General features: G+C 38.0%; 2 protein-coding genes across 6 annotated transcripts in view; both read right to left on the bottom strand.

Moving 5' to 3' along the window:
• LOC122968399 (3'-5' RNA helicase YTHDC2) overlaps positions 1-11,212 on the bottom strand; it is a 49,814-nt gene extending 38,602 nt beyond the window's left edge. For 3 of the 5 annotated variants that reach the window (XM_044333588.1, XM_044333591.1, XM_044333593.1), the window contains exons 1-11: positions 11,097-11,212; positions 10,262-10,325; positions 7,825-7,990; positions 7,582-7,672; positions 6,886-7,082; positions 6,120-6,322; positions 5,667-5,833; positions 4,232-4,334; positions 3,868-4,024; positions 1,690-1,797; positions 1,410-1,558 (exon numbers count right to left, since the gene is read on the bottom strand). In XM_044333588.1, the coding sequence (XP_044189523.1) occupies positions 1,410-1,558; positions 1,690-1,797; positions 3,868-4,024; positions 4,232-4,334; positions 5,667-5,833; positions 6,120-6,322; positions 6,886-7,082; positions 7,582-7,672; positions 7,825-7,984 (1,335 nt within the window). In that variant the 5' untranslated portion in view covers positions 7,985-7,990; positions 10,262-10,325; positions 11,097-11,212. Of the gene's footprint in view, positions 1-1,409; positions 1,559-1,689; positions 1,798-3,867; positions 4,025-4,231; positions 4,335-5,666; positions 5,834-6,119; positions 6,323-6,885; positions 7,083-7,581; positions 7,673-7,824; positions 7,991-10,261; positions 10,326-11,091 lie in introns of all 5 variants that reach the window. The other 2 variants (XM_044333590.1, XM_044333589.1) reach the window with 2 other exon arrangements.
• A 967-nt stretch (positions 11,213-12,179) lies between these two features.
• On the bottom strand, positions 12,180-25,210 carry dcp2 (decapping mRNA 2). Its single transcript, XM_044334004.1, has 11 exons — positions 24,950-25,210; positions 22,593-22,744; positions 22,262-22,389; positions 20,621-20,719; positions 20,360-20,512; positions 20,149-20,261; positions 19,156-19,260; positions 18,220-18,319; positions 15,978-16,079; positions 15,717-15,768; positions 12,180-14,217 (listed from the first exon to the last, which is right to left on the bottom strand). The coding sequence occupies exons 1-11, from the start codon at positions 25,015-25,017 to the stop codon at positions 14,084-14,086; spliced, it is 1,206 nt and encodes a 401-aa protein (XP_044189939.1). The 5' UTR covers positions 25,018-25,210; the 3' UTR covers positions 12,180-14,083.
• Positions 25,211-25,501: the final 291 nt, after the last annotated feature.

Below are 25,501 nucleotides of genomic sequence, written 5' to 3'. Positions count from 1 at the left end.
GAGACATTTGATGGCTCAATAAAAAAACCACACTGTTCATTTCAGTTCTGAGAAACTCAAACACACTGCTGTATTTTGACCAAAAAAAAAAAAAAAAATCAGTCAAGGTCCACTTAATACCTTTTTCTAGAGCTTCCCACCACATCAACACTCAGTATTGCTGTATTTTTAAAGAAATCTCTTAGTCCCAGAGGCTGGCATTATAATGTAAGTATTAGCCCGTCCTGCTTTGGTTTCCATTAACAAATATGTGTTGGAGTTTAATAGGAATCAGGAAGTTAATCTCAACATAAGTGGACTTTTGGCTTTGCTCCTCAAGAGCCACAGAGTTACAGTAGCTGAGCAAAGCAACCGCCAATGATTAGAATGTGCTACAACTTTGATAGTTCAGTATCCTTACATTAACTTTTGTGCTAATGATGTCTGATAACTACAAAATAGCAATGATCACAGCATGAATCTGTAGCGGACATATCAGAGGGTGGCTGTAGAGAAAGCCCTGTCCCAATAACACTTTGTCCTGGATCTGTGGACAGACAGGAGTCTTTGGTCAGAAGATCTCAGTTCTCTGACCGTGTGATATGGGGATAGGAGTTCTGTGATATAAGAAGGGGTAAGACCATTTAACCCTTTGTAGACAAACATCTGGATTTTGAATTCAATCCTATAGCTAACAGGAAGCCAGCGTAGGGAAGTGACAATGGTAGTAATATGGTCTCTCTTTTTTTTTTGACCTTGTTAAAACTCTCAGCAGCATTCTGTGCTAACTGGAGACGGGATAAGGAAGACTGAGTGATACCAACATACGCATAAGAGTTACAGTAATCAAGGTGGGAGGATATGAAGGCATGGATGACTTTCTCCATGTCAGAGGTACAGGGAATTGATCTGAGTTTGGAGACAATACGGAGCTGAACGGAACTTTGTTGTTAGTCAACTTCAGTGCTGAATCAAATATGACTCCAACATTTTTTGCATGTAATTTAACAAAAGGGGTTAATTAAGCGCCCAATGAATGTAGATGCAATGATACAAATTATAATGTTGATAATAAGACCATCACTGATAGCTACGGTCAAAAGTGTATCTGTTGCACCTGTAACCAACCCCAACAGTGATGTCACAGTGTGCTGACACGCCCTGATGAACATCTGTCCATCACTACAGCAAGCTGAGATGTTAAACCCCTGGAGGGTCAGGGATTGTTAAATGACTCTTTAGAACAGCTGTGAAGCAGTTCCTCAACACAAAATCAAAAATAATATAAATCAGGTATATCTGTGATGACATGATTAGTTCACAATCATGAATGCTGGAGATCTCTGTGAACTTTCATGATGCACAAGCACTGGAGTTGATGAGACCCACTTGAGCAGTGCATTAAGAGTTGTGTGTGTTTGTTGGTTTACCGGCTTGTTGAAGGTGCTGTCCCCTCTCTCCAGGCAGCTGCTGTCCTGGAGAAAGCCAGGGGCAGACACAGGTGCCCTCTGCTTCTCCTCCACAAAGCTGTTCTCCACTGCCTTACACCACTCTGTCAAAACTTGCTGCTTTTTCTCCTCTGAGAACCAATTGCATGTAATACACAGAGAGGAGATTAAGACAAGACCAACAGGTAAGATGGAAGACTGTGATGAAATATTTCATTAATATTTCTAATTATTTCATTCAGTCAGAATAAAAGTTTCATACTTCTCTGTGTCTCTTCCTTGTATTTCTTCACATCCTTATTGTTAAAGCCCGTCAGCCTCAAAATGTCCTCTAGAAAGAGTTCCTTCACTTCAAACTGTCTTCCTTTAACTAAAAAAAAAATTAATTTATCAAACAAGAAACAGTCTTATTCTTGGATTTAGGTCCTTATAATGCTTAGCAATTTTCCATTAAAAAAAATCGATAACAGAATTTTGGAAATTTAAATATTTCAAGTTTTCTAAACTTATATTTATCGTCTGTCAGATCAATGTACAATTAAGATTTTGGATTTTTAAATCTATTTTTTATCTATGGACTATTGGATAGAAAAATAGACAAACACAAGATTAACAGACGTGGTCAAAAAGCAGCTGGCTTTTATTCATATTGCAAATGGCCAACATGACAAAGGTGTATACATAGACACCAAATAAGCTGCATCATGCTAACGTCATTATATGTATAATTCACGGTCGGACTGGACACATAATCAGGATCAAATACATTATCACTGTTAATGCCAATGTTAATTTTTACTAGAGAAAAATGGGCTTAAAACAAAATGTACTTACTGGAAAAACTGAACATCCGACTCCTTAGACTTTTTTTAGACGACCAAAATGTTACAATTAACTTTCATGAATTTAAAATACACGGAAATAGCGACGGCTAAACCTACACCTATACTCTGTGAATCTGGGGTTACGCCATGGTTACATTACCTAACTAACATTGTCGACATGGCAGCGATTTGTCAATCACAACGTTACTATGTCCTAAAACATACACCCTGCTTTTATCTTCAAATTTAAATTAAATGGGAGCACAATTTATAAAATGATCATACTGAGGAAGACTTGAAACTAGCGATTGAGACCATAAACTCATTAGGAAACTGTTTACTGAAGTATTAAATCAAGTGACAAGTGGGGTTGTTTTCTCATAGACTTCTATACAATGGGACTTCTTTTTGGAGCCAGTGAAGTTACCCCCTGACAGCCATGAGAAAATATGCAGGTTTAAAGAGGACCTATTATGCTCATTTCAGCTCTAAATTTTTATTTTTGGACTCCACTTGAGTAGCTCTGCGTGATTCAAAGTTCAAAACACTCCTTATTTGTCTTATACTGGTCATTTATACAGCCCCTCAATATACACAGTTTCTCTAACACGCCGTTTTAGCTCCTGTCTCTTTAAGGCCCCCCTCCCGATGAGCCCACTCTGTTCTGATTGGCCAGCTTTACATATCAGAGTTATTGGCTAAGCTTTACTGTTTCAAATTAATAGCTTTTAAACGTGTTCCTCACTGACTTAGCAGAGCTTCATTAGCGGCGCTAAAAACCGGTCAAAACAACAACATATGGAGCTATTTGTTCAGCGGATCAGTTAGAAATAATGCAGGGAGGAATAGTACAAGCAGAAACAGCCACAGTGAGATGTTTTATGAAGAGTTGCAGACAACCAGCACACCTCCAACAGGTAAACTACTTATTTTACTTTGCTGTGCTGTGTAATGGCGTCGTGGCTTGGCGTAACTACTCCTGGAGCGGAGCAGTGAGCTTGCACACTGTGCACGTAGCAGATGTCCATATAAGAAATCTGACACGAAATGACGTCAGCTTGGGCTGAAAATAGAAAAAAACGTTGGAAAAGCATAATGCGGCCCCTTTAAGGCACTTCCACATTGGCTTCACTTTTCAGGCCTGGAACTACTCACTTGGGTCAGACAGAACGCAAAGCAAATTTTTCACGTGGCGTGATTAGATACAAAGTCTACGGTGAAAATTTGTTTAGCAGCCTGAGCACAGCTCAACTCGCCTACAGTAGTGTCCATGGCGGTCAGGAGACCAGATGTAATACTTGAAGGCAGGCATGATGATGGGTGAGATGGATGGCCCCAGTTAGATGCTAGCTGAGTGGTGTGTTTTGCAAAGACAATGGCATATCAGTAGATCAAAACAGTTCAGCTGTATCAGCTTCCTATCAGAGCAATTATCTGCAAACCCTTCATCTCAATAAAAAGATACAGCTGTAAAGACTAGATGTGTTTTCTGCATCCTGGCCAACTGTCCTAGAGAACGCAACTAGCTGACAAACAAGCAAACAACGCTAATGTAAATGAAAGCAACGACAGCTGCTAAGAGCATTTATTCGATACACATAGTTTATAGGACTTACGGTGGATAACAGGACAGGAGCCAAAGTATTGGAGGAACAGGTCTATATCCAGAGCAGCACTGGACAGGATCAGTTTCAGTGTGGGGATCTTCTGCAGCACATCCCGCATCTTAGTGAGCAGGAAGTCAGTCAGACCATCACGCTCATGTACCTCGTCCTGTTAAAACACAACAAGTCACTTTAACATGATGTGTTTGCTTAAAGAGTTCAAAACAAAAATCAAACTGGGAGCTAATGGAGGTTTGAACTGAAATGCCTTTTTAAGAACAACCCCAGCTTCAAATACTAGTATTTCATAAAGAAGGATTTCAGAGATAGTTTTTTGAGACTGTATGCCATGTGTGTTTGTCGACTTGATGCTCACCACAATTACATGTGTGACAGTTGTGAGGCTGGCATCTCCAGCCATTAATGTCCTGAGGAAAACTCCACTGGTGCAGAAGGTCAGCAGTGTCTTAGGAGAGACCCTGAGGTTTCAAAGTCAACAGTTACAAGAATCATTTCCATATTAAAAAATATAAGTGCTGTCCACAAGCTCACAAATATTACATTTGAAAGTTTGATGTAAATGCTGAGTTTGCAAAATTAGCATAATTACTCGACAAGACTACTTATACCTGGGTAACCCATCCCCTTCTGTTTGTCTCAGTTTTATCATGATATTAAATGTAATAATACATAATAGGCACGGCAAGGATTTTGCTAAGCAGTAATACGCAGAAACCCCATACAGTCAACAGACTTCTCAAGATTCAAGACTCAAGATTTAATTTATTGTCATTTTCTTGTGTATTTGCACACACAAAAAACAAAATGCTGTTCCTCCTAGCCCAGAGCAGTGCAACAACAACAGAAAGGATAAAGATACACTGTATTTCTAAAAATTCCCTTTAAAAAAATCATAAAAACATATAAATCCCAAGAGAAAAAAAATTGAGTTGTAGGGTCTAGGAGATGACTATTATTTGTAAATGATACCTATATTCAGTTCTTCATATCCTGATTCTACTTTCTATGACACTATGGTAGTAGTAGTGCATACTGCCTGCTTCTTCCTGCTCCAACTAAACCAAATCTCTAACCTCTTCTTGCCGTTTCTCCCCATACATTGAGAGTGACCCACATGATGTTGGTGTGTGTGAAAGAGGAGGCCAACATTTCATAACACACTAATGTATGTTAATGGGGTGGACAAAATATTAGGAACACTCCAGCACACCACCACAACCCACTACAACCTCAATAAAAAAACAAACAAGTAGAATTATCACCTTTCTGACAACATCAACAAAAACTGAAAATGTATCAACTTTGTAGAAGTAGAATTTATGGTGAGTTGTTGTATTGGATTGCATTAGATTGCACAGGTGTTCCTAATAAAGTGCTTGTTGAGTAAATAGTTTATTTTAGCTGTAAATCATGCAAAGATATTCCAGTAGAGCCCCAGCATAAACATATGGACCTGGAAATTTTGGAAATATGTCCCCTTTAAAGTAGAGTAGCATGCTTATACAATTTGAAGGTCAATTTTGCTAATCACAATTCTCTTCAATTCAGTTAGGTGAAATGCATTCAGTTTCCAAATCATACATAAAGATTTAGAAGGTGAAATTCAATGTGAACCAATTTCCACATTCAAAACACTGGTTAAAGCCCTTTGGAAGTAGTCTTTTTTTATTTAACTGGTATATAAATCAAGTGGGCTTGACTTGCTGATGGGTAGCTAATGTAGCTCACTCATCTTTGAATGGAACTAGTTACTTTTAGTGTAGATTAATAAACAGACTCTGCTCATGTACCTGCTCTCTAGTCTGATGTGATAACCGACAGTCTGGCCCACACTCTCTCCTCTCTCAGCTGCCACTCTCTCAGCCACAGCGATGGCAGCCAGGCGTCTGGGCTGAGTGCAGAAAATCCTGCAGGGCTCTCCATTCCTGCTGCAGTCATCCAGCAGGAACTGTGGAATCTGAATACATAGTGATATTGGATTATCCCACAAAATTTCTCTCTCTGCATGTTTCTTGTCTGTATCATTGCTCCCCCCCCAAAAAACATGCTTGCTTTGAACTACTACAGAACACCTGTGCAAGTCAAACCTGAATAATCTGAATATATGGTAACTTTCTGCTTTTTTGACTTAGCTTTGGAACTCTGATGACCCAGACACGAGCCCTCGTGACTAAAACAGTACCATACACACATTTGATCACAAATACTAGAACTTCACAACATCTTGTTATTGATTTGCCCACCTGTGTGGTTTTTCCAGAGCCGGTCTCTCCCACCACCAGCACCACCCTGTTCTCTCTGATAAGCTGGACGATTTCCTCTTGGCGTTCATGCACAGGCAAGGAGCATCTGAAACTGTCCAGATCCGATGGACTCCTCCTCCGAGGCACCATGGGAATGCCATTGTTCAAGCGCCCACTTGCCCTGTTCTTGTCACAGCTGTTGTCTGAGGGAAGACGAGAAGACTCTTTACACCACACCGAATGACTTGCTAAGAGATTAAAATCATGTTTAGAGGATATTATTTCTATTAGTCGGGTTTTATGAAAGGTCAACACATCTCTAATAAGATTCAACTTGAATGAATGACAAGGTATTAATAAACCCCCGCTGCGTTGCTGAATGAGCTGCATTCAAATAAATGAGAGAGATTTTTTTTTTCCATGCAAAGCTAATGCCTGAACGTGGCCTAAGTCACACAGAAATTAGACAAAGAGTGGATCAGACCAAAATTGTGACTTTGTTCAATTGCAGGTCAGTAGCTTCATGTCTCTGGAAACCCTAACATGCTAATCCATACGCAAAGGTATAACCTTCATAAATCTATTAACATTTCACGTATATGATCCAGAGAGCAAAGAGTCATGAATATTTTTTTTTTTACAACAGGTGAGCAGTATAAACAGAGATATTAATTATCACATCATACAGTTCACTGTGAGCATCAGTGTAACTCACTGCTAGAACCATTCCAGTTTACTCACTGTTGTAGTTCAGACTCAAACTCACCAGGCTCCGCAGCCACAGACATGCCACTGCTGTTGCTGGGCTGCAGGTCTGTGCGTTCCTTACTGGTGATGGGAAACCTCTGAAGCAGGCTGCGGATGAAATACAAGGAATTGTGGGAGAGTGCGAGGGGCATGGTTGGCCGAGGTTTGTCTGAACCATTCTTCTTCCTGATGGTGAGGAAGCGATTCAGTCCTTTCCTGAAAGACAAGGAGAGAAATTTCTTTTCCATTAACATACTTGTTAAAACTGATATAGGCTTGTATTCATCAAGCACCAAAAACTGTTCAGTGGTCTTACTTTGACATTATTTTTCATCTTATCTTCTTTAACGAGGGTATAGTGTGTGAACATTGTGAAAACAACATAATAAATCTTACATGATAAACTTAGTTAAATAAGTTTTATTAAAACTTGGGTCTTATTTTTGCAATTTTGTTCATCATCTTGATCAATTATGATAACATTATACTCAAATACATTACTGAAAGCTAGGAACACAATAACATTTTACAAAAAAAGTCCCACAGGGCCTTAGTGAGGACAAACCACAAATCCAGCTTCATTGCTCTAATTTGTCAGCCTTAATTTCTACATTTTACTGAGTGTGACTGTATATAACTTTGTAAATTACTCATTATTCTTTAAGCACAACTCCTCAAAGTGATACTCAGAAGCTTGATGAACACAGGTCCTTACCCCTTGCTCTTAGAAATGTAACCCAGAGACTGTGCCATACGATGAATGAAGGCCCTCTCAGTACTGGACAAGGAGGAGGGAAATTCCATCTCTGTTCAGTCAGTGGAAGGAAAGGGTAAGTATTAGCACATTTTACACAACTTGACCAGTGGTATACCTCTATAACTAATGTTGTACAAAAGCTGACCAAACCAAGTGTTTTACTGTTTTATTTTGCTATAAAACAATAAAACTGCATGATACCTTTCTGGTCACTGTAGCGAAACTTCTCCAGAGAGAGGTTCACTGCTATCTTGACTTCTTCATCTATGTGAATTTCTTTGAGGCCGTTGGAAATGGAGGCCCGGGGAGTTGTGCTCTGGCTCCTGGCTGGCTTTTGTGAGGCTGTACTGGCGTTCGACATGATGCACTGCAAAACAACATTTATCTTACCACAAGGACAGCAGGAATTCTTGTGCTCAGCAAGTGTGGGCGAAACCACTGACTGTATATAAAGATGGATGTTATGACAGCTGGACGGGACATGAGCCAAACTGAAAAATCAAAGCACAAGTCAAATACATTTTTCCCAAAGATGATTTCTGTCATTTTAGATGGCTCTTATCACGTTGATGTTTGTCCAAGTGCTCATTTTTCTTTTAAGTCTCTTTTTAATTAGTTACTTGACGATATAAAAAAGGGGTCTGACATCATGATTGACAGCTGTGACAGCCACTCTTAAATCCCCGTCAGGCAGCAGGACAGCTGAGGGGGTGTGTCCTGCAGTTCGTCATCCCACCCCACCATCCAACTCTACTGTGCATACTCTGGCTCCAAATGACGTCATACAAGCAAGATGGCAGCTCCCAGAAAGGAGATGTTTTGACTTCACTTTTTTATAGCAGTAGGAAGTGGAGATGCATCGTTCATATTTATATACAGTCAATGGGACTAAACATATATACAGCTGTTCTTTTTCCTTCAGCTTATACTGTATACTGGACACATTAATCATACAAACTGCTGTACATTTTGTGCACTTTCATGTCTCCGGAATGCAACCAGAACTCAACTAATGACAGCAGTGGGAAAACTAGCCTAAATAAAACACATGCTTAAATTATGCGTCGATCGAAAGGTCCATACTGTTAAAGCTGACAGTTAAAGATATGTTGGGAAATTTGGGATTGAAACAACAGCAGCTGTAAAATATAATGCATTAGTACAGGTGTTGATGTATCAATAGCAAGGTGTTCTGGTATTTCATCATGTACTTTGGGTGGACAAAATAACAATAATAGTTCATAATATAATGCTCGGGCTGGGTATAAAACCTCAACACTTTTTAAGTACATGTCCCTGGTTTGCATTGAATGCTTTGTCAGGTCCTCTTATTCGTTCATAAAATTTTTCCGGATTGAAGTCATAACTTTTCCAAACTTCATACAATTCCATTTCATTTGAATTTCATGTATGGCTGCTGGTGTTAAAGCTGGAGTGTGGGACTTTTGTCTCCCCCTTCTGGCAGTGAGAGTAATTACAAAAACACTGTCAAAATATACAAATGTCATAGGCTCCACTGCGGCCTACTCCGTTTCTTACTGTTGCGGCTGTAAAGTGGTGGATAAATTGTTTTGAGCGTCACACAACCCCTGCAAAGTGCCTTGTTTCATTATCAGAATTGGATCCATACGGTTCGCTAACATTTGGAAAGTCTAGGAGAGCCACACCATTTAATTATTTTATCCCCATTCAAGTTTGCAGGGGGTTAACCAGAAGTTAGCTACTCGGCCAGCGTAAGTCTCTAGTGTGCACGTTCTGCCCATAGAACATGCAGTATGCATTCATCCATCCAGCGCAGGAATGTCAAACCCGACACTAGGACTGAGGTCGTAAGGTACATCCTATCGTCACGGGCATGAATGTAACGGATGTTCATTTATATGTAAAAGTTCCACACTGCAAGTTTAAGACAAAATTAAATGCTGCTGTATTTCTGAGGTCAGAGTGGTGAAATGGATAAAATCCTGTAATATTGTGTCTGTAATTTTATATTGTGTTATTCATATGTATCATGATACAGCACATTTTCTGTTTTTGATGATTTCAGCAAATTGAAAGCCTGACAAGACACTTCATCACATCGATGCAAAAATACAAAAATTCAGTTTTTCCATAATTCAATCCTGCTCATTGATTTATAATGTTGTCCACAATGGCCCAATAGACCCAGATATATTAAAGGGAGAACTATCACAGTATAAATAGTATGGTAATATCTCTGACAGATGAAAAAGTTATATTGTCTGCCTGTATATTGTCATATTACCCACCCTATTGAGAAGTTTGGCTTGTTTTACAGATAAAGGTCAGTTTATTCCTTTAATTTTCACCTCTAATCTCTTACTAATTTCAACTAGCAAGTGGCTAAAAAGCTACAGGGGGATGCTCTGGGAATACTGGGGAAATTCTGCAGATGTGAAATATGTTTAATTAGACATGTGAAATATGTTTAACAATAATTCATTAATTTTGGCCCCCCATGCTACAGTGCAGTGAGTGAGGAGACAGTTTAGATCCAGCAGTGTGACACAACTGTAACTTTTTTATATCAAAATATTATGCTATGTCTTCCATTACTACTACATTTCCACTTAACCAACCAAGCAAGACTTTTCTCGGTGTATTCTGTAACTCTTACCAGACTGTAGAGTGTTATTGCTTGACTCAAGCTGATGAAGGTCAGAGAATAACGAACACGGCTGCTGTGTGAAACAGACAGAGGAAGAGAAGGTCATGTATATTCAAGTTATTTACTTTCAGTAAATGTTTTTGGTAGTTGACTGTTGGTGTTTTGTATTTTTCAGTTGCTGGTGGACTTGAAACTTGTACTTAACTTAAATTTTGACCAGGTAAAATCCCAGAAGTTTAAAAAAGGTTTATAAACTTGTAAATGGTGAGATAAGACAAAGGCTGAGTGATAATTCCGTATTACAGACACTGTAATACGACACAATTCTCATTTCAATTTGATGGTTCACTGTTCTCATGTCTGAGTGAGTGACAATAGGTTAAATTTAACAGCAATCTGTCATAGCTTGAACTGATTTTGTTCTCCTAAAATAAAAAAGCAATAATATTCAAATCGAAACATTTCTGACACATAGCCACAGTTAGTCTTTTGTAATTATTATAACGTTAATAGCTGGCGCTAAGTGTGAGACAACGCTAACTAATACTTAGCCTATTATAATATAAAGTTAGTGTAATTACATGTTCCTATGTAGTGTAAATTAGAGACAAGCCGAAGCACTGTTGTGATGGAACGTTAGCTTGTTGACTTTTAAGATGTCTCTCCACAAGTGGCTCGTGTGTTTCATTTCACCGGTATCGAAACAGACAACTAACGTTAACTTCACGCTAGCTAAGTTAGCTGAGTGGCTGAGAAAGTCATAATCAGACAACTGCAGCTAGCTATATGTCCAACCTTCACAAAGAATTTAACGTAGATATAAGATTTCATGTAGTTACTGTGCCTTGGTTAATGAAGAGCTGACGGCACCAGTCCGTGCTGTGGGTCGTGCTCCATTGAAATATTCGCCTTGTTGTGCCTGTGTACCACCGGTACCGGCGCCGCCAACAGCGAAAGTACTTCCTGTCCAACTCCTTCAGAATAAAAGACTGCAACGCTAATATGACCCTGTAAACATAATTTTACTCAGAAAATAATGACATACATTATTTCTGATGTTCAATGACTATCAATAACTGTTCAATAGAGGTTTGTTTAAAGCTCATTCGTATTTTGTTGGAAATGTCTGTTTTGGATTACTTTCTTGTACATCAATGTTACACAATACTGAATATCAAACCAGTCTTTAAAGTCTGTACTTTAGCATCATGCTAAACTTTATATCTCTCAAAGTGAACCTTTGACATTGTGAGAAAGTTAAAAAGACATTTATGTAACCTTATCATATTTATTTCATAAAGTTTGATTTTCCGATTTCATTCAGCCTTCAAAATAAAAGCATAAGTATACTGTTTACCTGGAAAATGTTACTCACAAATGTGATTTTATGTGTAATTTGTTAAAATATACTTTAACAAATAATTAAAAATGAATGAGTGAAATCAGTGCATTCCTGTTGAATATTTACTGTAGATATTCAGTGTTAATGATGAAAAAAGGGGCCCCAATCATTGTAAGGAGTCATCCTCTGGGGAACTTTAATGTCCCCTGCAAATTTCAGTAGCTTTTGAGACTTGCTCCAAAGTGTTGGATAGACACAATGTCCATTGACCCCGATGTTCATGCAGTATTATCTTAATATAATGTTAATTCTTCATATAGAGCTTTTCTTGGAAACATACTAAACATGACATGTCACACTTAGTTTAGATTCTGTTCAATTCAGTGGCATTACTTCCCTTGTTTCTGTTTGGTGTGTAATGCTGGAAATACATTATATTAAAGAAGACGCATTCACAAAACCAAGGACTCAATAAATATACAATTAGCCCCAAAACGAGCCTTTCTCCTGGAGAAAAGATACACTGAAATATTTGATATAGTGTATGTTTTTATCTAAATCTAAGAGTATAACAAGGCAACAGCCGAGAGTGAAAAAACAAACTTTATTAATATTCACATTTAAAGTCATAACACCACTGAGGCCAAAGGGCAACTGGAGTTCACCATCTGTACAATCAATAACAAAGAATCCCCAGTGACAAACATCACAAGATCTCATATTCAGATTTAGTCATCTCACATGTATGCATGTATATGATATTCCCTTGAGAAAATATAGATTGCTAGACTGTGGGTTTAACTTTCAAGACTCCTGAAACTGTTACTGATTCTATAAAACTGCATTTGCTTATATTTTCAGCTCTAGTGGCTAGAAATCCTTTAACCCTGGCCCTTTGTGTGAGTCATTTGTAATGTTTTGACAGTAACTTGAAACGTTCACAGTAGTCTATCGCATTGGTCCTCCATCATGGTCCATAGCCCAAGAGTCTGCAGGTTTTTCATGCCACCAACACAAACACTGTAGCAGCTAACCTGTGGGCCATGAAGACTATGATTGAGAACTTCTGGTCTAAGAAATCTCAACAGGAACTTAAACCTGTAAACCTTGCAGTCTGCAGGACAGAACAGCCTTGAATTACCAGACAAACACAAGTAGGATATGGGTCACTTTTGAGGCAAATAACGATATTTGAAAGTCGGTGGCTACCAATATTAAAAATGACAATATTTAATCAAATTGAAATGCCTTCTTTCCATTTATTAGTGCATAATGTATGCCAAATTACAATGCAATTTTCACATATATAATGGAAATTGCACAATTACTGCCAAAATCAAAGTTTAAATGAAAAATCCATTGGCCATTATTCAGTGGACTCCTGAGCACTACACTACCATAATCCCACTTAAATCAAATGTGAAACTTTTTATCTTCATTGCAGATAATGCACAACCTGAATTTATGCAATCTGGACTACTTATATTATGGATTTATATTATGTCCTGAGTTTTTTTAATTTAATTGCCACTGAAAAGATGAGAGATGAGCTAACAGGACACAATTAAAATTCAAATATAAGTCTAGTTATTATCATTATGCAGTGACATACTTTAGTGTACACTTAAAATTATGTGTCAATGCAATCATACATTTTGAAATATCAACTTGATTTAATGATCTTATTTTAATACTGGTAGCCACAGATTTCCGTACAACATAGTAACATGAATTTGACATGATATTTATATTGTGAAGACCAATTGTTCTTCCTTTCTCATGTCAGTATTCCATTATATTCTACAATCCTGCATAAAATCTTAAGTAATTTGGTAATAAAGCCAATAATACTATTAATACCCATCTTTTTTAAGCATCCAAAACATTTTGGTACTCAATTATAAGAATGGAGGAAATGACCAATGCCCAGATTATTACATTATAAAAACAATATAGAACATGATACATTTTAACATTGATTTACTGGTCAAATTCACTGAGATATCACAGATGAATCTTTTACTTTTCATTTTCACTTCACATGTGCTTAAAATCCATAATGTTCTCAAAGCTTTTGATCTTTGCCTTTCAAAGACTAATGGTTAAACAGAGCAGACCTCTCCTTATGGTCTATGTGTCATCTCCTTCAGATTTAACCACAATTTTAGGTATTCAATTATTATTAAGTGAAAACTAAAGTTAGGATTGAGTCTTGGACAGACTGAAGACTGTGCTGTTAGGTTACCACCTGTTTTAAAAGGTCTGAAAAGTTGGGCTAATCAGGCAAACAACTCCAGTGAAGCTTAATGAATATGTTCAATAGGAAATGGGCAACTCCCTAATGTAAATGAGTGTTCATGTAAAACTGACAAGCAAGGCAAGAAGGAAAAGGGCATGCTCAGTAACATCCCTGTCTGGACTGTCAGGTAAAATGTCTCTGAGGCCATAGTTTGATGTCACAGGAGAGGCACATAGCTTTATCAGCCATGTCAGTAGTCAAAACATTTCATGATGGCGTCTTTGTCAAATTTGAAATTGAGAAAAGTCTTGGAAGACGGCAGGTGGTCACAGTCTCTGCTTTGGACTGTCTGGTTACCATTGGTAGGGCTGCATGGAGCCACATCTGTGAAAAGAAAAGCTCATTTAAAGGTTTCCTTTATGGAGGACATTCACTTGAACGGTAAGGTCTGACACTATGGTGAAAGGAAGACTTTTATTCCCCAGTAGGTTTGCTGTTGTCCCTACATTCAATTCTCGACCACCATGGGAGCTCCTCCATTTAGTCCCTTGCACACATGCAATACATTACAGAGTAGCCTTTGAGGATTGGTTGGTGATCCAGCCTTGGACCACAGACAGCCCCAGTGCCCCAGATGTCTTTTAATAGAATAGTAAAAATAGTTTCAATACCTGTAATATTGCAATTGATATGCTTACATAGTGCATATTCTTAAACAAATTTGTGTTAATCAAATTAACCCAAACACACAGCATACCTGGCAGGGTAGTGTTCCAGAGTAGAAATCAGAATCGGTTTTATTAGCCAAGTATGCAAGCATACAAAGAATGTGTCTTGGCGTTACTGGTTGGTTTTATGGGTCCCTGGAGAAAATGGGTTTGGGGAACATCTGCGTGGGGGGGAGCTGAATAGGGGCCCACAGGTCTTTTTTAGCTTCAGAGCCCCCTAGTGGGTTAACCTGACTCTGCTGGTGGTCATACTATGTGCACAGATTCATTAACTGCAAACTAAGAAAAAAATTCTTCGGAGGAGCATTCAGTCAAGATTCATTCAAGGGAATGACAAAGCTCAAATAAATGACATTGTGCATGTCCAATCCGATCATTAATGCATTATTTATACAGTATGTGAGGATAAATTACAGGCCAGTGGAAGTATTTTGAGATATAATATGTGCTTCAGTAAGAAGAATGACAGAATGGGTAAAACATAGTCACTAATTTCTCAGTCTGTTTGGTGCAGCATGCAGAATATTCAATTTTCACAGTTTTTCTAACACCAGTTATTATTATGAGCTTTCATTAAGCATGAAAGACAATGATTACTGCACTACATTATGTAAACACTTCTTTCTACAGAATTCTAATTCTTTATTAGGTGACAGTTTATTTTTTGGGCCCCATACTTTTCCCCATAAGAACATTCTTCAAAAGGAAAAGTGGTACTTTTAATTTATTGCTAGAGTTACATAGAAAATCTTTTAGTCAGTGAATAGCAGGTCAGGTGAAACTGAACTGTGCCCTCAACTTAGCAATTTCCACACAAATATTTTTTTTTACCATACACCCAGTATTTCAGTCTGTAAATGTTCAGGCAGGATTTCATATTTGAAAAGGAGCCAGAGTGTTTTTTCTATTAGAGTATCTTCTCCTACATAGTTCAAATGTGAACACAATAAAGTCACATTAGCAGATACAGTACACCAGTAACACCATTTTATTTCTATGGTGGTGTATATACACACCCTGATGAATGCTAGATAGCCAAAAACATTTGGTGAGGTGTACAGGAGAAGAGTTGTGCAACATGTTGTTGTAATGGACTTCCATTAAAGCTCACAATGGTCTGCATCTGCGGGTGTACAAGAACTGTACAAATCATACCTCTCTCAAAACTGTCTTGCAGTCTTCTGGGTTGAAGTTTTTTATCTTCTTTCTGTAGAAATGGTATAAGAGTGCAATGCTTGTGATTGAACAATCATTTTAGAGTAGTATCATGCCAAAGTCAGTCATATCAAATTCTACATGTGGTGGCATTTAACTAGTCTAAGATCAACTGGACCAATATCAGATCAGAAATTAAAAAATACAAAACCATTATTTTATTTTCATATACATTCTGAAACAAAAATGATTTTCACTTACTAATATGGTTTTCACCTGCTGGTTGTTAACTCCATTGTCATTGGGGCCTTTCTTCGCACAAGGTGAGTCCTTGTTCTTCCCATTGCCTTTTAAATTTGGGTTCTACAGAGCAAAGAACAGAGGTTATGAGGTAACTATGGTTGTAGCAAGTCTGTCTCAAGCCACTGACAGATTCTGTGTCCCATTTCACGAGCTGTATCACTAAAGCCTAGTGAACCTGCACTTAACCTAAAATGAGACATCATCACCGGCACCTGTCCTTTGTCTCAGAAAGATCAAAACAGGCAGTCCTCATCAACTCATAATGTTGGAACTTCTAAACTTTTGGTTTTTTTAAGTGTAGCGCACGCACATCCAAAAAACTTCTACAGGTGCTGGACCACAACACAAACTGAAGTCATGAGACAGAAAAAAAGAGCTCCAAGCTCCCAGCAAATTGAATTTAACAGAGAAATGTTTCAATCAAATGTTTTTCATCATGCATTGTCAAATAGGCATAACAAAGCAGAACAAGCAATATATAGACACAAGCATATTCATCACTCAGGTGGTGGTAATCCGCATGATTGAGAGTCAATCTACTCTCAGACTGAACCAATCAGAGCAGAGTTGGATGACACTGTCTGATACTCCCATACAGGGGACAAGACACGCATCTATATAAATGGTAAAAATAGAAAAAACATTAACAAAAATATTCAAGACCATAATAAATATGGTCTTGTATATAGAAAATTGAATTTGCTGGGAGCCATCAAACCTTCTAAATTTACCACCACCATCATCACACCATATGAGTAATAAGGAACATAGGAAATGTTGCGTAGGGAAAATAGTGGACTAAATGATTTCATGTGCGCATACAAAAATAGGTTAACTAAAAAATAAAAAATGGATTGAGCTAGTAAAATATAAATCGAAGACTAAATTAAATAAAGTTTTAATTTATGTTATCATCAGCTGATTGGAGGTAAAGTAGATAAATAAAAAGCTTATTTTTAATCATCTGATTAGAGCTGTGGTTCCAAAAGTGGATGCAGCAGCATCTTTAAAGGTGCTTTAAGGACAGGCCAAGGGGGCCACATGATTTCTGCATTTTTTACTGTATATTTTTAATAACATTTCACATAATAAAAAATGAGGCAACATTTACATTGACTCCATATATATTCTGTTCTCAAACTTGTCAAAACAGAAGAAATAAGTCCTGAATATTGAAATCACTGTATTAAAAGCCCTGTTAAATATGTTAAAGTGCAGGGAAAAGCAATCAGATGGGACAAATTTGCCAGTCAATGGTCTAGAGGTTAAGAGAAAAGTATAAATTGTTATATATATGTATAACATATATACAGCATATACAGTACTTGTTGATATGTATTCAGTGTTGTGATGTGGGCATATAAGGCATGTGTTCATGTGTGACAAACTGGTTTCAGCCACTCCTTTCACTACAGTCAGTCTATTTACTCTGAAATAATATGTCCATTGTTTATCAAATCTCTCTCCATCAGTTATCAATTTGTTCTCTAGACTCTAGAGTATAGATCATTAGCAGATGGTTTAGTCCGATGCCCACAGACAATCTATGGGGGGAAACTAACATTAACTATTCACACAATCCTTAGCTTCTGAGAGCATCTGATGTCAGACTTAAGTGCTGAAAACCTTAAGATGGTGAGTCAGCTATAAAGGAGTGTTAGAGTGAACACAAATGTAAACTTAAGGCATTTAAACTACAGTCTTTTAAGGTACAGGACCAGCAGTTCTGTGAGAACAAATGTGACACTACAGACGTTGTATGTTAGTTGCTGGGTGTAGGTATTCTGGATTGCAGTAGTCAAACAGCAGCATGAACATCCACACTCTGACTAAACAAAAGGGTGAACACTCATGAGGAAGCAGAAGGGCTTGGCTATACTGACAGATTTAATCAGCAGGTTTCAATATAGAGCCATGCTCACAGCAGTTATTAGGAATCAACAGACTTCATTGTGAAGTCTGTGTCTGAATGAGCAAATCAGACTGTCAGCTGTGGATTATTTTTTGAATGGTGCTGCTTGTCCATTGGTCCATTGGTTATACCAATGCTAATGCGATCCTTGCTTAGAAACTAGGATGACAATTAAAGTCATTGCTTTCTTCAGTCCAGTAAACGTTAGTAACTATTAACTGTTGGTAACTATAAGATGCTTCTGTTACAATAATCTTTAACTAGCAGGGTAATTTTGTCTTTTCTAACCTGGTTCAGCTCATACTGGCTCAGGGCCTTCTGCTGTTTGTGTCTGGCCCAGTCGTCTCCTGGAAAAGCATCAGTACCCGTGAGGCGTCGGGATTTTGACCTACAAGATCGATGGGGAAAAAACAAAGTGGATATTTTATAATGTAAATGTGGATGGTCAACAGTCTTAAACTTCTAATAAATAATAAATGATGCTAAAAGATGATACAGATTCGACACAGTCACATTCAGGAAATATCACTTATATACCGCTCATCAGACACTATTTTTATGTTATTCTTATGAATAACAAAATAGAAAAAGTGGTTCTAATATGTGGTACTTGTCAAAATAATGATCCCAACAGATACTCAAAACTGTCATTCTTTTTTGTTGTTTACAAAACATATCTGAATGTTGAAAAGACAAGGAGACTACAGCAGATGATGCAATTTTGCAAGAATTTAACAATTTGCAACAATTTGTAAAAACTAAACTTCAAAAAAGTTAGGTCAACAACAAGTTACCAGATACTGATTTTGCTATACAAAAAAAGAAAACAAACAGACAAAAATTACATTTGGTTGCTGAGAATGAGGTGAGAACATGGAAAGTTTCACTGTTTGGTTTGGAAATGAAAGCTGCATTAATAAATATTTTTAGGCCACTTTAAGGAAGCAGAACAAGCTGAAAACACAATATTGAGACATTACCAACTTATGTTAAGGTGGCATGTTAAGGTTAAGTTGTTGAGGTGAACGTGAATGTAAAAAGTTGCCTATTTATATATTCAGCAAACACAATGCAACATTATCATTGATTTTGAGTTGTGTTTGTGTCCACCAATAATCAGTCTTTATTCGATTCAACAAACTGTACACTTCGGTGTAATTTGTGAACAAACTTTTATTTCAATTTAATGGTAAGTTCTCCTGAAGGCTGATAAGGTATATTTACCGAGCAATGTCTGAAGGTTTGCATGGAGTGTTGCCATTGTTTGCGAAATCTTCATCGCTATCTGTAGACTCGCCTTTCAGCCTGCTGATCCATTCTCGCAAAGGTCTGTTCAGGTGGAGCATAAAGTGTGCAATCAATACCAGTCAATTACAAAATCACATTTTTTACATATACATAAGTTCAACCACACTGAGGCATTATCATAACATCATGTCTGTATACAAATGAAACAGATGAGATACAGCATGTTAATTAGTGAGCTTCAGAGATGTTGGTAGGTGTATATTTTTGAATTTTGGAAAGAACTAGGTTAGCTGTTATCCTCTGCTTCCAGTGTAGGGGATAGACTAACCATGTACAGCTCCATACTTAAATATCCTTTTTTCTAATTGTCAACAAATCTCATGTGTAGAGCCGAACAACAATGAACTTATCTACTTATAAGTATTGTGTGTGCATACAAAGTCTGATATATGGTACTCTTCTGTGCCTTACATCTCTGTTGTTGTCCAAAAACTATTGAAAACACGTGAGTGAGTCACACTGTTGCACTAGCTTGATTAGAAACGGCTCCACAGACTAAGAACAACAATCCCATTTTCAGTCTTATCAGGAGAGCATTTCCATGTAAGGCTGATGCCACTGAAGACTGAAAATGTGATCAGTCTTTGGAGCTGTTTCTAAACAAACAAACATGACAAAATGAAGGAACATGCCACTCAGTAGAAGTGTGGTTCATTAATGTGTCTTTAATAGTTTCTGGACAACAACAGGGTTCTGTGGCACAGAGGAATAAGATATATCAGGCTTTGGATACACACACACAATACTTGTAAGTAGATTAGTTCATTGTTGGTCTGGATCCAAATGTGAGATCACAAACATTACTACCTGTCTTCTCATCTCACTCACAGCAAATGTATATATTGCTTTAACAGAAACATATTAATGGATAATTCAATAATGAATAATTGCAACCTTCTATACACACACCTTATGAATGGAATGGCCATGAAAAACCTGTTGGGGGCAAGTCCAAGTTTAGACTTTGGGGTCATGTCGTTCCTGTGACATGGCAGCTTCTCAATAGGGAACCACTCAATGTTCTACAAGGGAAGTAGAGCAAGATAATAAAACTCTTCTGTTAGCTGCAAAAAGCTTGAAATCAACCTGGGTAAATAAAAAGGGAAAGATAGATTCCTACCCTGATCTCTTTCCTTGTTTTGGGGTTGAACTTGGTATCCTTTGACACTCCTGGTATGATGTAGAGCCGCACCAGCTGGTCAGTGATTTTCTGCTCTATGTACATGTCTTTGCAGATGCGATTCTTGATGTCAAAGCCTGTCTCCTCCATTACCTGGAAAACACAACGGTTTTTTGAACTATGAACTAAAAAGATGGATTATTCACGGTTCTTAATGCTTTCAGTTGGTCAAAGTTGAACGGCAGAAAACATATGACTCACTTCACGAACTGCACAGTCATGAGGAGCTTCATCCTCATTCACTTTCCCCTTTGGAAAGCCCCAGCCTGACTTCGCCAGGTAACCCTGAACAAGCAACGCCTGAAGACAAAGGATGCACTGGTTAGCTGCAGCTGGTGGGATTTTTATAATGCAGCAGCACTAGTGAAATGTGTATCATTGCATGCTTCATACTAAAAATGTTACTAGTTTGAAAGTAAAGAATAGTTCATAATCCTTAACTTTAAAAAAAGGACAAAGCTGGTGACATTATATATTTGCTATTGTCAGCAAATCCCAAACAAATTGTGTGTGTATCAAAGCCTGACATATCTTCTTCCTCTATACCATAGAGCTCTATTGTTGTCCAAAACTATTAAAAACACATCACTGAGCCACACTGTTGCACTGAGTGATGTGTTTGCTAATCCGCAGAGGAAAAAAGTCCCCAACAAATACATTTTTCTGTTTGAGTTAAGTCTACTAAACACTACATTGACTCAGCTGTTTTAGGAAATAACTGAGCATTTTTAAAAAACTATATATTTGTGATTGGTTTTAAAAGATGTATGTCTTCTGTGGGGAGACATTCAGTAGTCTTCACTGGGCTTGGAGCTAGAGGGTAGGGAAGGTATTGAAAGATGCACTAAAGCTATGGAGTTATGGAGGAGCTGACATGCACACTAGAGTGACATGACGTGCAGACCTACACATCAAGCAAGTTGATTAGTTGATTTAATTCTAATCAGGAGGCAGAGTCAAACAATCTGTACATACTCGTATAAAAAGAGGCGCATACTTCTAGCTTAACACGTTGTTGGTTCGACATGCAGTAACTGACCAAATTAGAAATAAAGGCTTGTCTTTAATAAGAGACTACATGAATTAGTCATGGGTCCTGTTCTTTTAATGTAGCTTTACTAACCCAGGCTAACATTGTCCTGCTAATTCACATCTACATGTGAGTTGTTTGAATGCTGTTTGAGGATTGATTTGTTAATCCTGGATAAAATGATCTTCAATAACAGTGCCCTCTTATTGTGAAATAGAGAGTTGAAACCATGATCAGTATTCTATATTGTGCTCCTAAAAGTTTCCTCACTTACATCATTGTTTAACATTAATAAGTTTTAGTGTTCAAATGACAAATTTTAATGTTAAAATAAATGCCATATGCTCCTGCACTATTAGACTTTCAACATTCAGAATCTTTTAGTTGAGTTTATGTTTTCACTCAGAGTATTTCAACTACGTTTGTGCATCTTTGGTGGTCTCTTCATGGAATTTGTTGAAAATAACAAATATGGAATAACCCCAGCCTTAGAAGAAAAATCATGGTTTATTACAACCTAGGTCTTATTTTTGTAGTTTTGGCCATCATTTTTATCAGTTATAACACTGTACTCACAAAACTACTTGCTGAGATTTAGGAGGAAGATCTCAGCATTTATGAAACATGATCAAGTGTCTTGGTCCGACTGGCTTCTTTTTAGTGATGTCATTGTTGCCAGATCTCAACAATTACTATAACGTGGTGAGTACAATGTTATTACTGATAGAAGTTGTAATGAAAGAAATATCTTTTAGAAAACTTATGTCAGATATTGTGGCTTTGTATGAGTATGCAAAAAAAAAAACCCTCACATTTTCTAGTGATTCATCTAGAATGATTGCTCCATAAGTAGGTACACCCATCTTGTATTCTTTCCACTGTTCTAGGACTTTCTGCACATCCTCTCCATGGGGCAACAGAAATGGACAGTGATGGAAGAGTTTGCAGCCGTCAAGTAAATAACATGAAGAACAGATTTGGCTCCAGGTGTTACAACAAAAGAATGTGAGGTGGATGAAGATGCATTAAAAAGATTCAAAAACATTGTACAGTATGCTTTGGAATGTGTGCAGTATAGTACAGTGGATGGCCTAATGTAAAAAATTAAGTTCATTTAACATCATCATTTACATGTAAGGATATCAGCTTTGGCGAAGTCTCTTATCCCACAGTGAGGAGCTCCTGGAGTGTTCTGCATGCAGAAGTCCAGGTAGAACCAATGGGCAAGCTCAATCTGGAAGCACACCCGGATAGCGTTGTCCCTCTCCTCACTGGGGATGTGCAGGATGAACCGGCTGGAGAATCACAGGAGAGAGGGGGGGGGGGTCAGGGCCACATCTCTGTTCACACATGCAGACTCAAACACTGGACATGCAATAGGATAACATTCATTGTGAACTGCTGCCCAGAGACTCAAAGGTCTCCCAGCAGCACGACACGGGGACGTTATGAAAGATTAAATCCATGCCAATGTCCTCTGATATGTGGGAATGCCAACCAACGCTTGTTTTGATTTGCTCATGAAACACAGAGTTGCTTTTACTCAACTAAGTAAAAGAACTTCAAACAAAACGAAGGAAACGTCACTGTGGTCAACAGCTTCACAAATATCTCTATCATTTTAATGACACATGGTAACACATCACTTTATTATGCACCAATATAGTGGCATTATAGCGTAAGATAAGGGTTCACATGGAGCTGAATATTTAAATGACAAGCTAGATGATGAGCACTCAGGCTTGTGAGAAGTATGAGAGAGACTGTGGCTGTGGATGTGCACTTCAGATGTCCATGGGTACATCTCAACTCTCTTATTTTATCGCTCCTCGCCTGAACTGGAAGTTGTTCCTGGTGCGCCATTTTTGACAGGCGTCCCAAGTCTCTTATTTCTGCTCCAAGGAATGAGGAGCGAGGACAGATCTCTGAGGAGCAAGGAGTGAGCAGCCTTCACAGAAGTCTTTTACTGGCCAACACGCCCCCTTATTGGATATCAGTTATTGATTGGACGCTGCACCTGATCAGACTGACCTGATACATCACTGCAGTTTTATATTGACGTGGAGACAGATTACAGATTAAATTTCAGTGTATCATTCCCAAGTTTTATGCTTTATTTGTTTTCTGATTCATCATCTGTCAGTCTGATCAACAAAAGAACCATAAACAATTTTTTTAATTTATTAGAAAGATTTTTCTTTTCATGATGTTATTTCCTCCATTATACTGTTTCTTGCTGACAGACTCTTCCTGACTTTAATTTTATCCATAATAACAGTTAACACATTTATATTTTACATCATTTATCGTCATTTCCATTCAGTCACATGTGAGGCTGAAAATTCCTGAGCGTCGGGTTTGATATGAGTTACATCATTTCCATTTTCCCTGAAAGATTTAGCCAAATACATATTTTGCAGTGTTCAGAGGACACCCTGATCATATTATGGGTTATTGAATAATGAATTCACTATCAGGATTATCAAAAAAAACAGATGCAAATGATCAATAAATAGTATAAACACATTCTGCCAGTAGAAATGGTTCCTGTCCCTCTGAGCAGGACACAGGACACAGTATAAATACAGAATGCAGGTTTTTATTTAGGTGTTTGTTAAACAGGTAACAGGCTGCATAGTGAACATGTGTGCAGACACAAACTCCATCAGAAGTTTATACAGCTGTTAAATTAGAGTAGTGTGTTCATTTAGATGAGTGATATGGGTTTAGCTGTAAACACATACAGAGAGTACAACAGAGTAATATATTTAGAAGATTATATAAGAAAACTACAGTACACTTGGACTTTCTCTGGTCTTACATTCTGGTCTCTGTGTTTCCTGTAGCACCTCCTCCATGGTTAGGATTAGGGCTTAGGTTAGGGTTAGGTGTAGCAGAGATGACTGGTTGGGGTCAGGTTAAGAATCCCAGAGGATGACTGGTTGGGGTTAGGGTAAATTTGGGAGCAGGTTAAGGTAAGGGGAAACAAAGTATCTACAGGGAAACAGACTTTGACACTACATGGAATCAGGGGTGTGTGAAATAGCTCCTCTCAAAGACTTTTAAGACTGTTATGATATGTGCAGTAGCATTGATGGGTTTATGTTTGATCATTCGAATTGTCATTTCAGCATCATAACAACAGTGTATATTCATATGATGTTGACGTTGTCGGTGTGGGCGGGGGCACTATAGAACACTGCTAACCCAGTTTGTGCCTCTCATGTACTGAGGCTGTACTATTGTAACGTTAAACCACTTGAGGCACCTTCACATTCTGTGGGTGAACAGTTCATGCTGTATTCAATTCGTTTAACATGGCAGCATCATGCAGCAACACGGTTCAACAGCAGCTGAGCGAAAAACAACTAAAAACGCGCCTTACGTCGAAGGAAGCACTAGTTTTCAACTTTTACCTTCCACAAGATATCACAGTTTGTAATGAAATGTGAAATGACAATCAAACCACGATGGCAAAGGTCGGTAGAGCGCCCAGTTACCTGCAGAGGTCGTCCAACACGCCGGAGGGGATCTCCACTCTTTTTGTTTCCATGTTGGCTGAAAACATCCTGACTCTCTCTCTCAGAGCTTGCAGGCCCAACAGCCATAAGAGCAAAAAGCTACATCCGCAGTAATCCGCTCATGTTTTCGTTTCCAGCTCAGAGGAACCCCAGCTTTACATTAGCTACAGAAAAGTTGCTAACATCAACTAATTGCACTTCTCGTTCTTCCACTGTCTGTTGTTTAGTTTACAACCGGAAGTTACTCATCCAATCAAAGACTTAGGATGAGTGCGCGACTTTACTAGACGAGCAACTATTGGTTTATCTTTATGTCTGTCAAATGACCGACGGGGACAATATAGCAAGTTTGTTTGAGACGTCTGTGCCACAGTAACATAACGCTTCTCGTTCTGTAAGTCAATATAAAACCACTTCTCTTAAATCTGACATTGAATCAACATGGCAGTTGTTTTCAACTGCTAGTCCAAAGTATTTTTGTTGCTTCAGTAAGGTAAATAACTTCTCTGAATACATAAGGTATATTTCCAA

Source organism: Thunnus albacares, chromosome 18, assembly GCF_914725855.1.
Source record: "Thunnus albacares chromosome 18, fThuAlb1.1, whole genome shotgun sequence".
Lineage (NCBI taxonomy): Eukaryota > Metazoa > Chordata > Actinopteri > Scombriformes > Scombridae > Thunnus > Thunnus albacares.
The sequence above is the reverse complement of the archived record's forward strand: the minus strand, read 5'-3'. Positions and strand labels throughout refer to the sequence as shown.

Bases quoted from the DNA above. Each gene is read 5' to 3' on its own strand.
- dcp2 (XM_044334004.1), bottom strand. From the start codon at position 25,017: ATGTTTTCAGCCAACATGGAAACAAAAAGAGTGGAGATCCCCTCCGGC. The intron at 20,513-20,620 runs GTGAGTCATATG...TGTGTTTTCCAG, and splicing joins ATGACTGTGCAGTTCGTGAA to GTAATGGAGGAGACAGGCTT. The intron at 18,320-19,155 runs GTAAATATACCT...TCGATCTTGTAG, and splicing joins AAACCTTCAGACATTGCTCG to GTCAAAATCCCGACGCCTCA.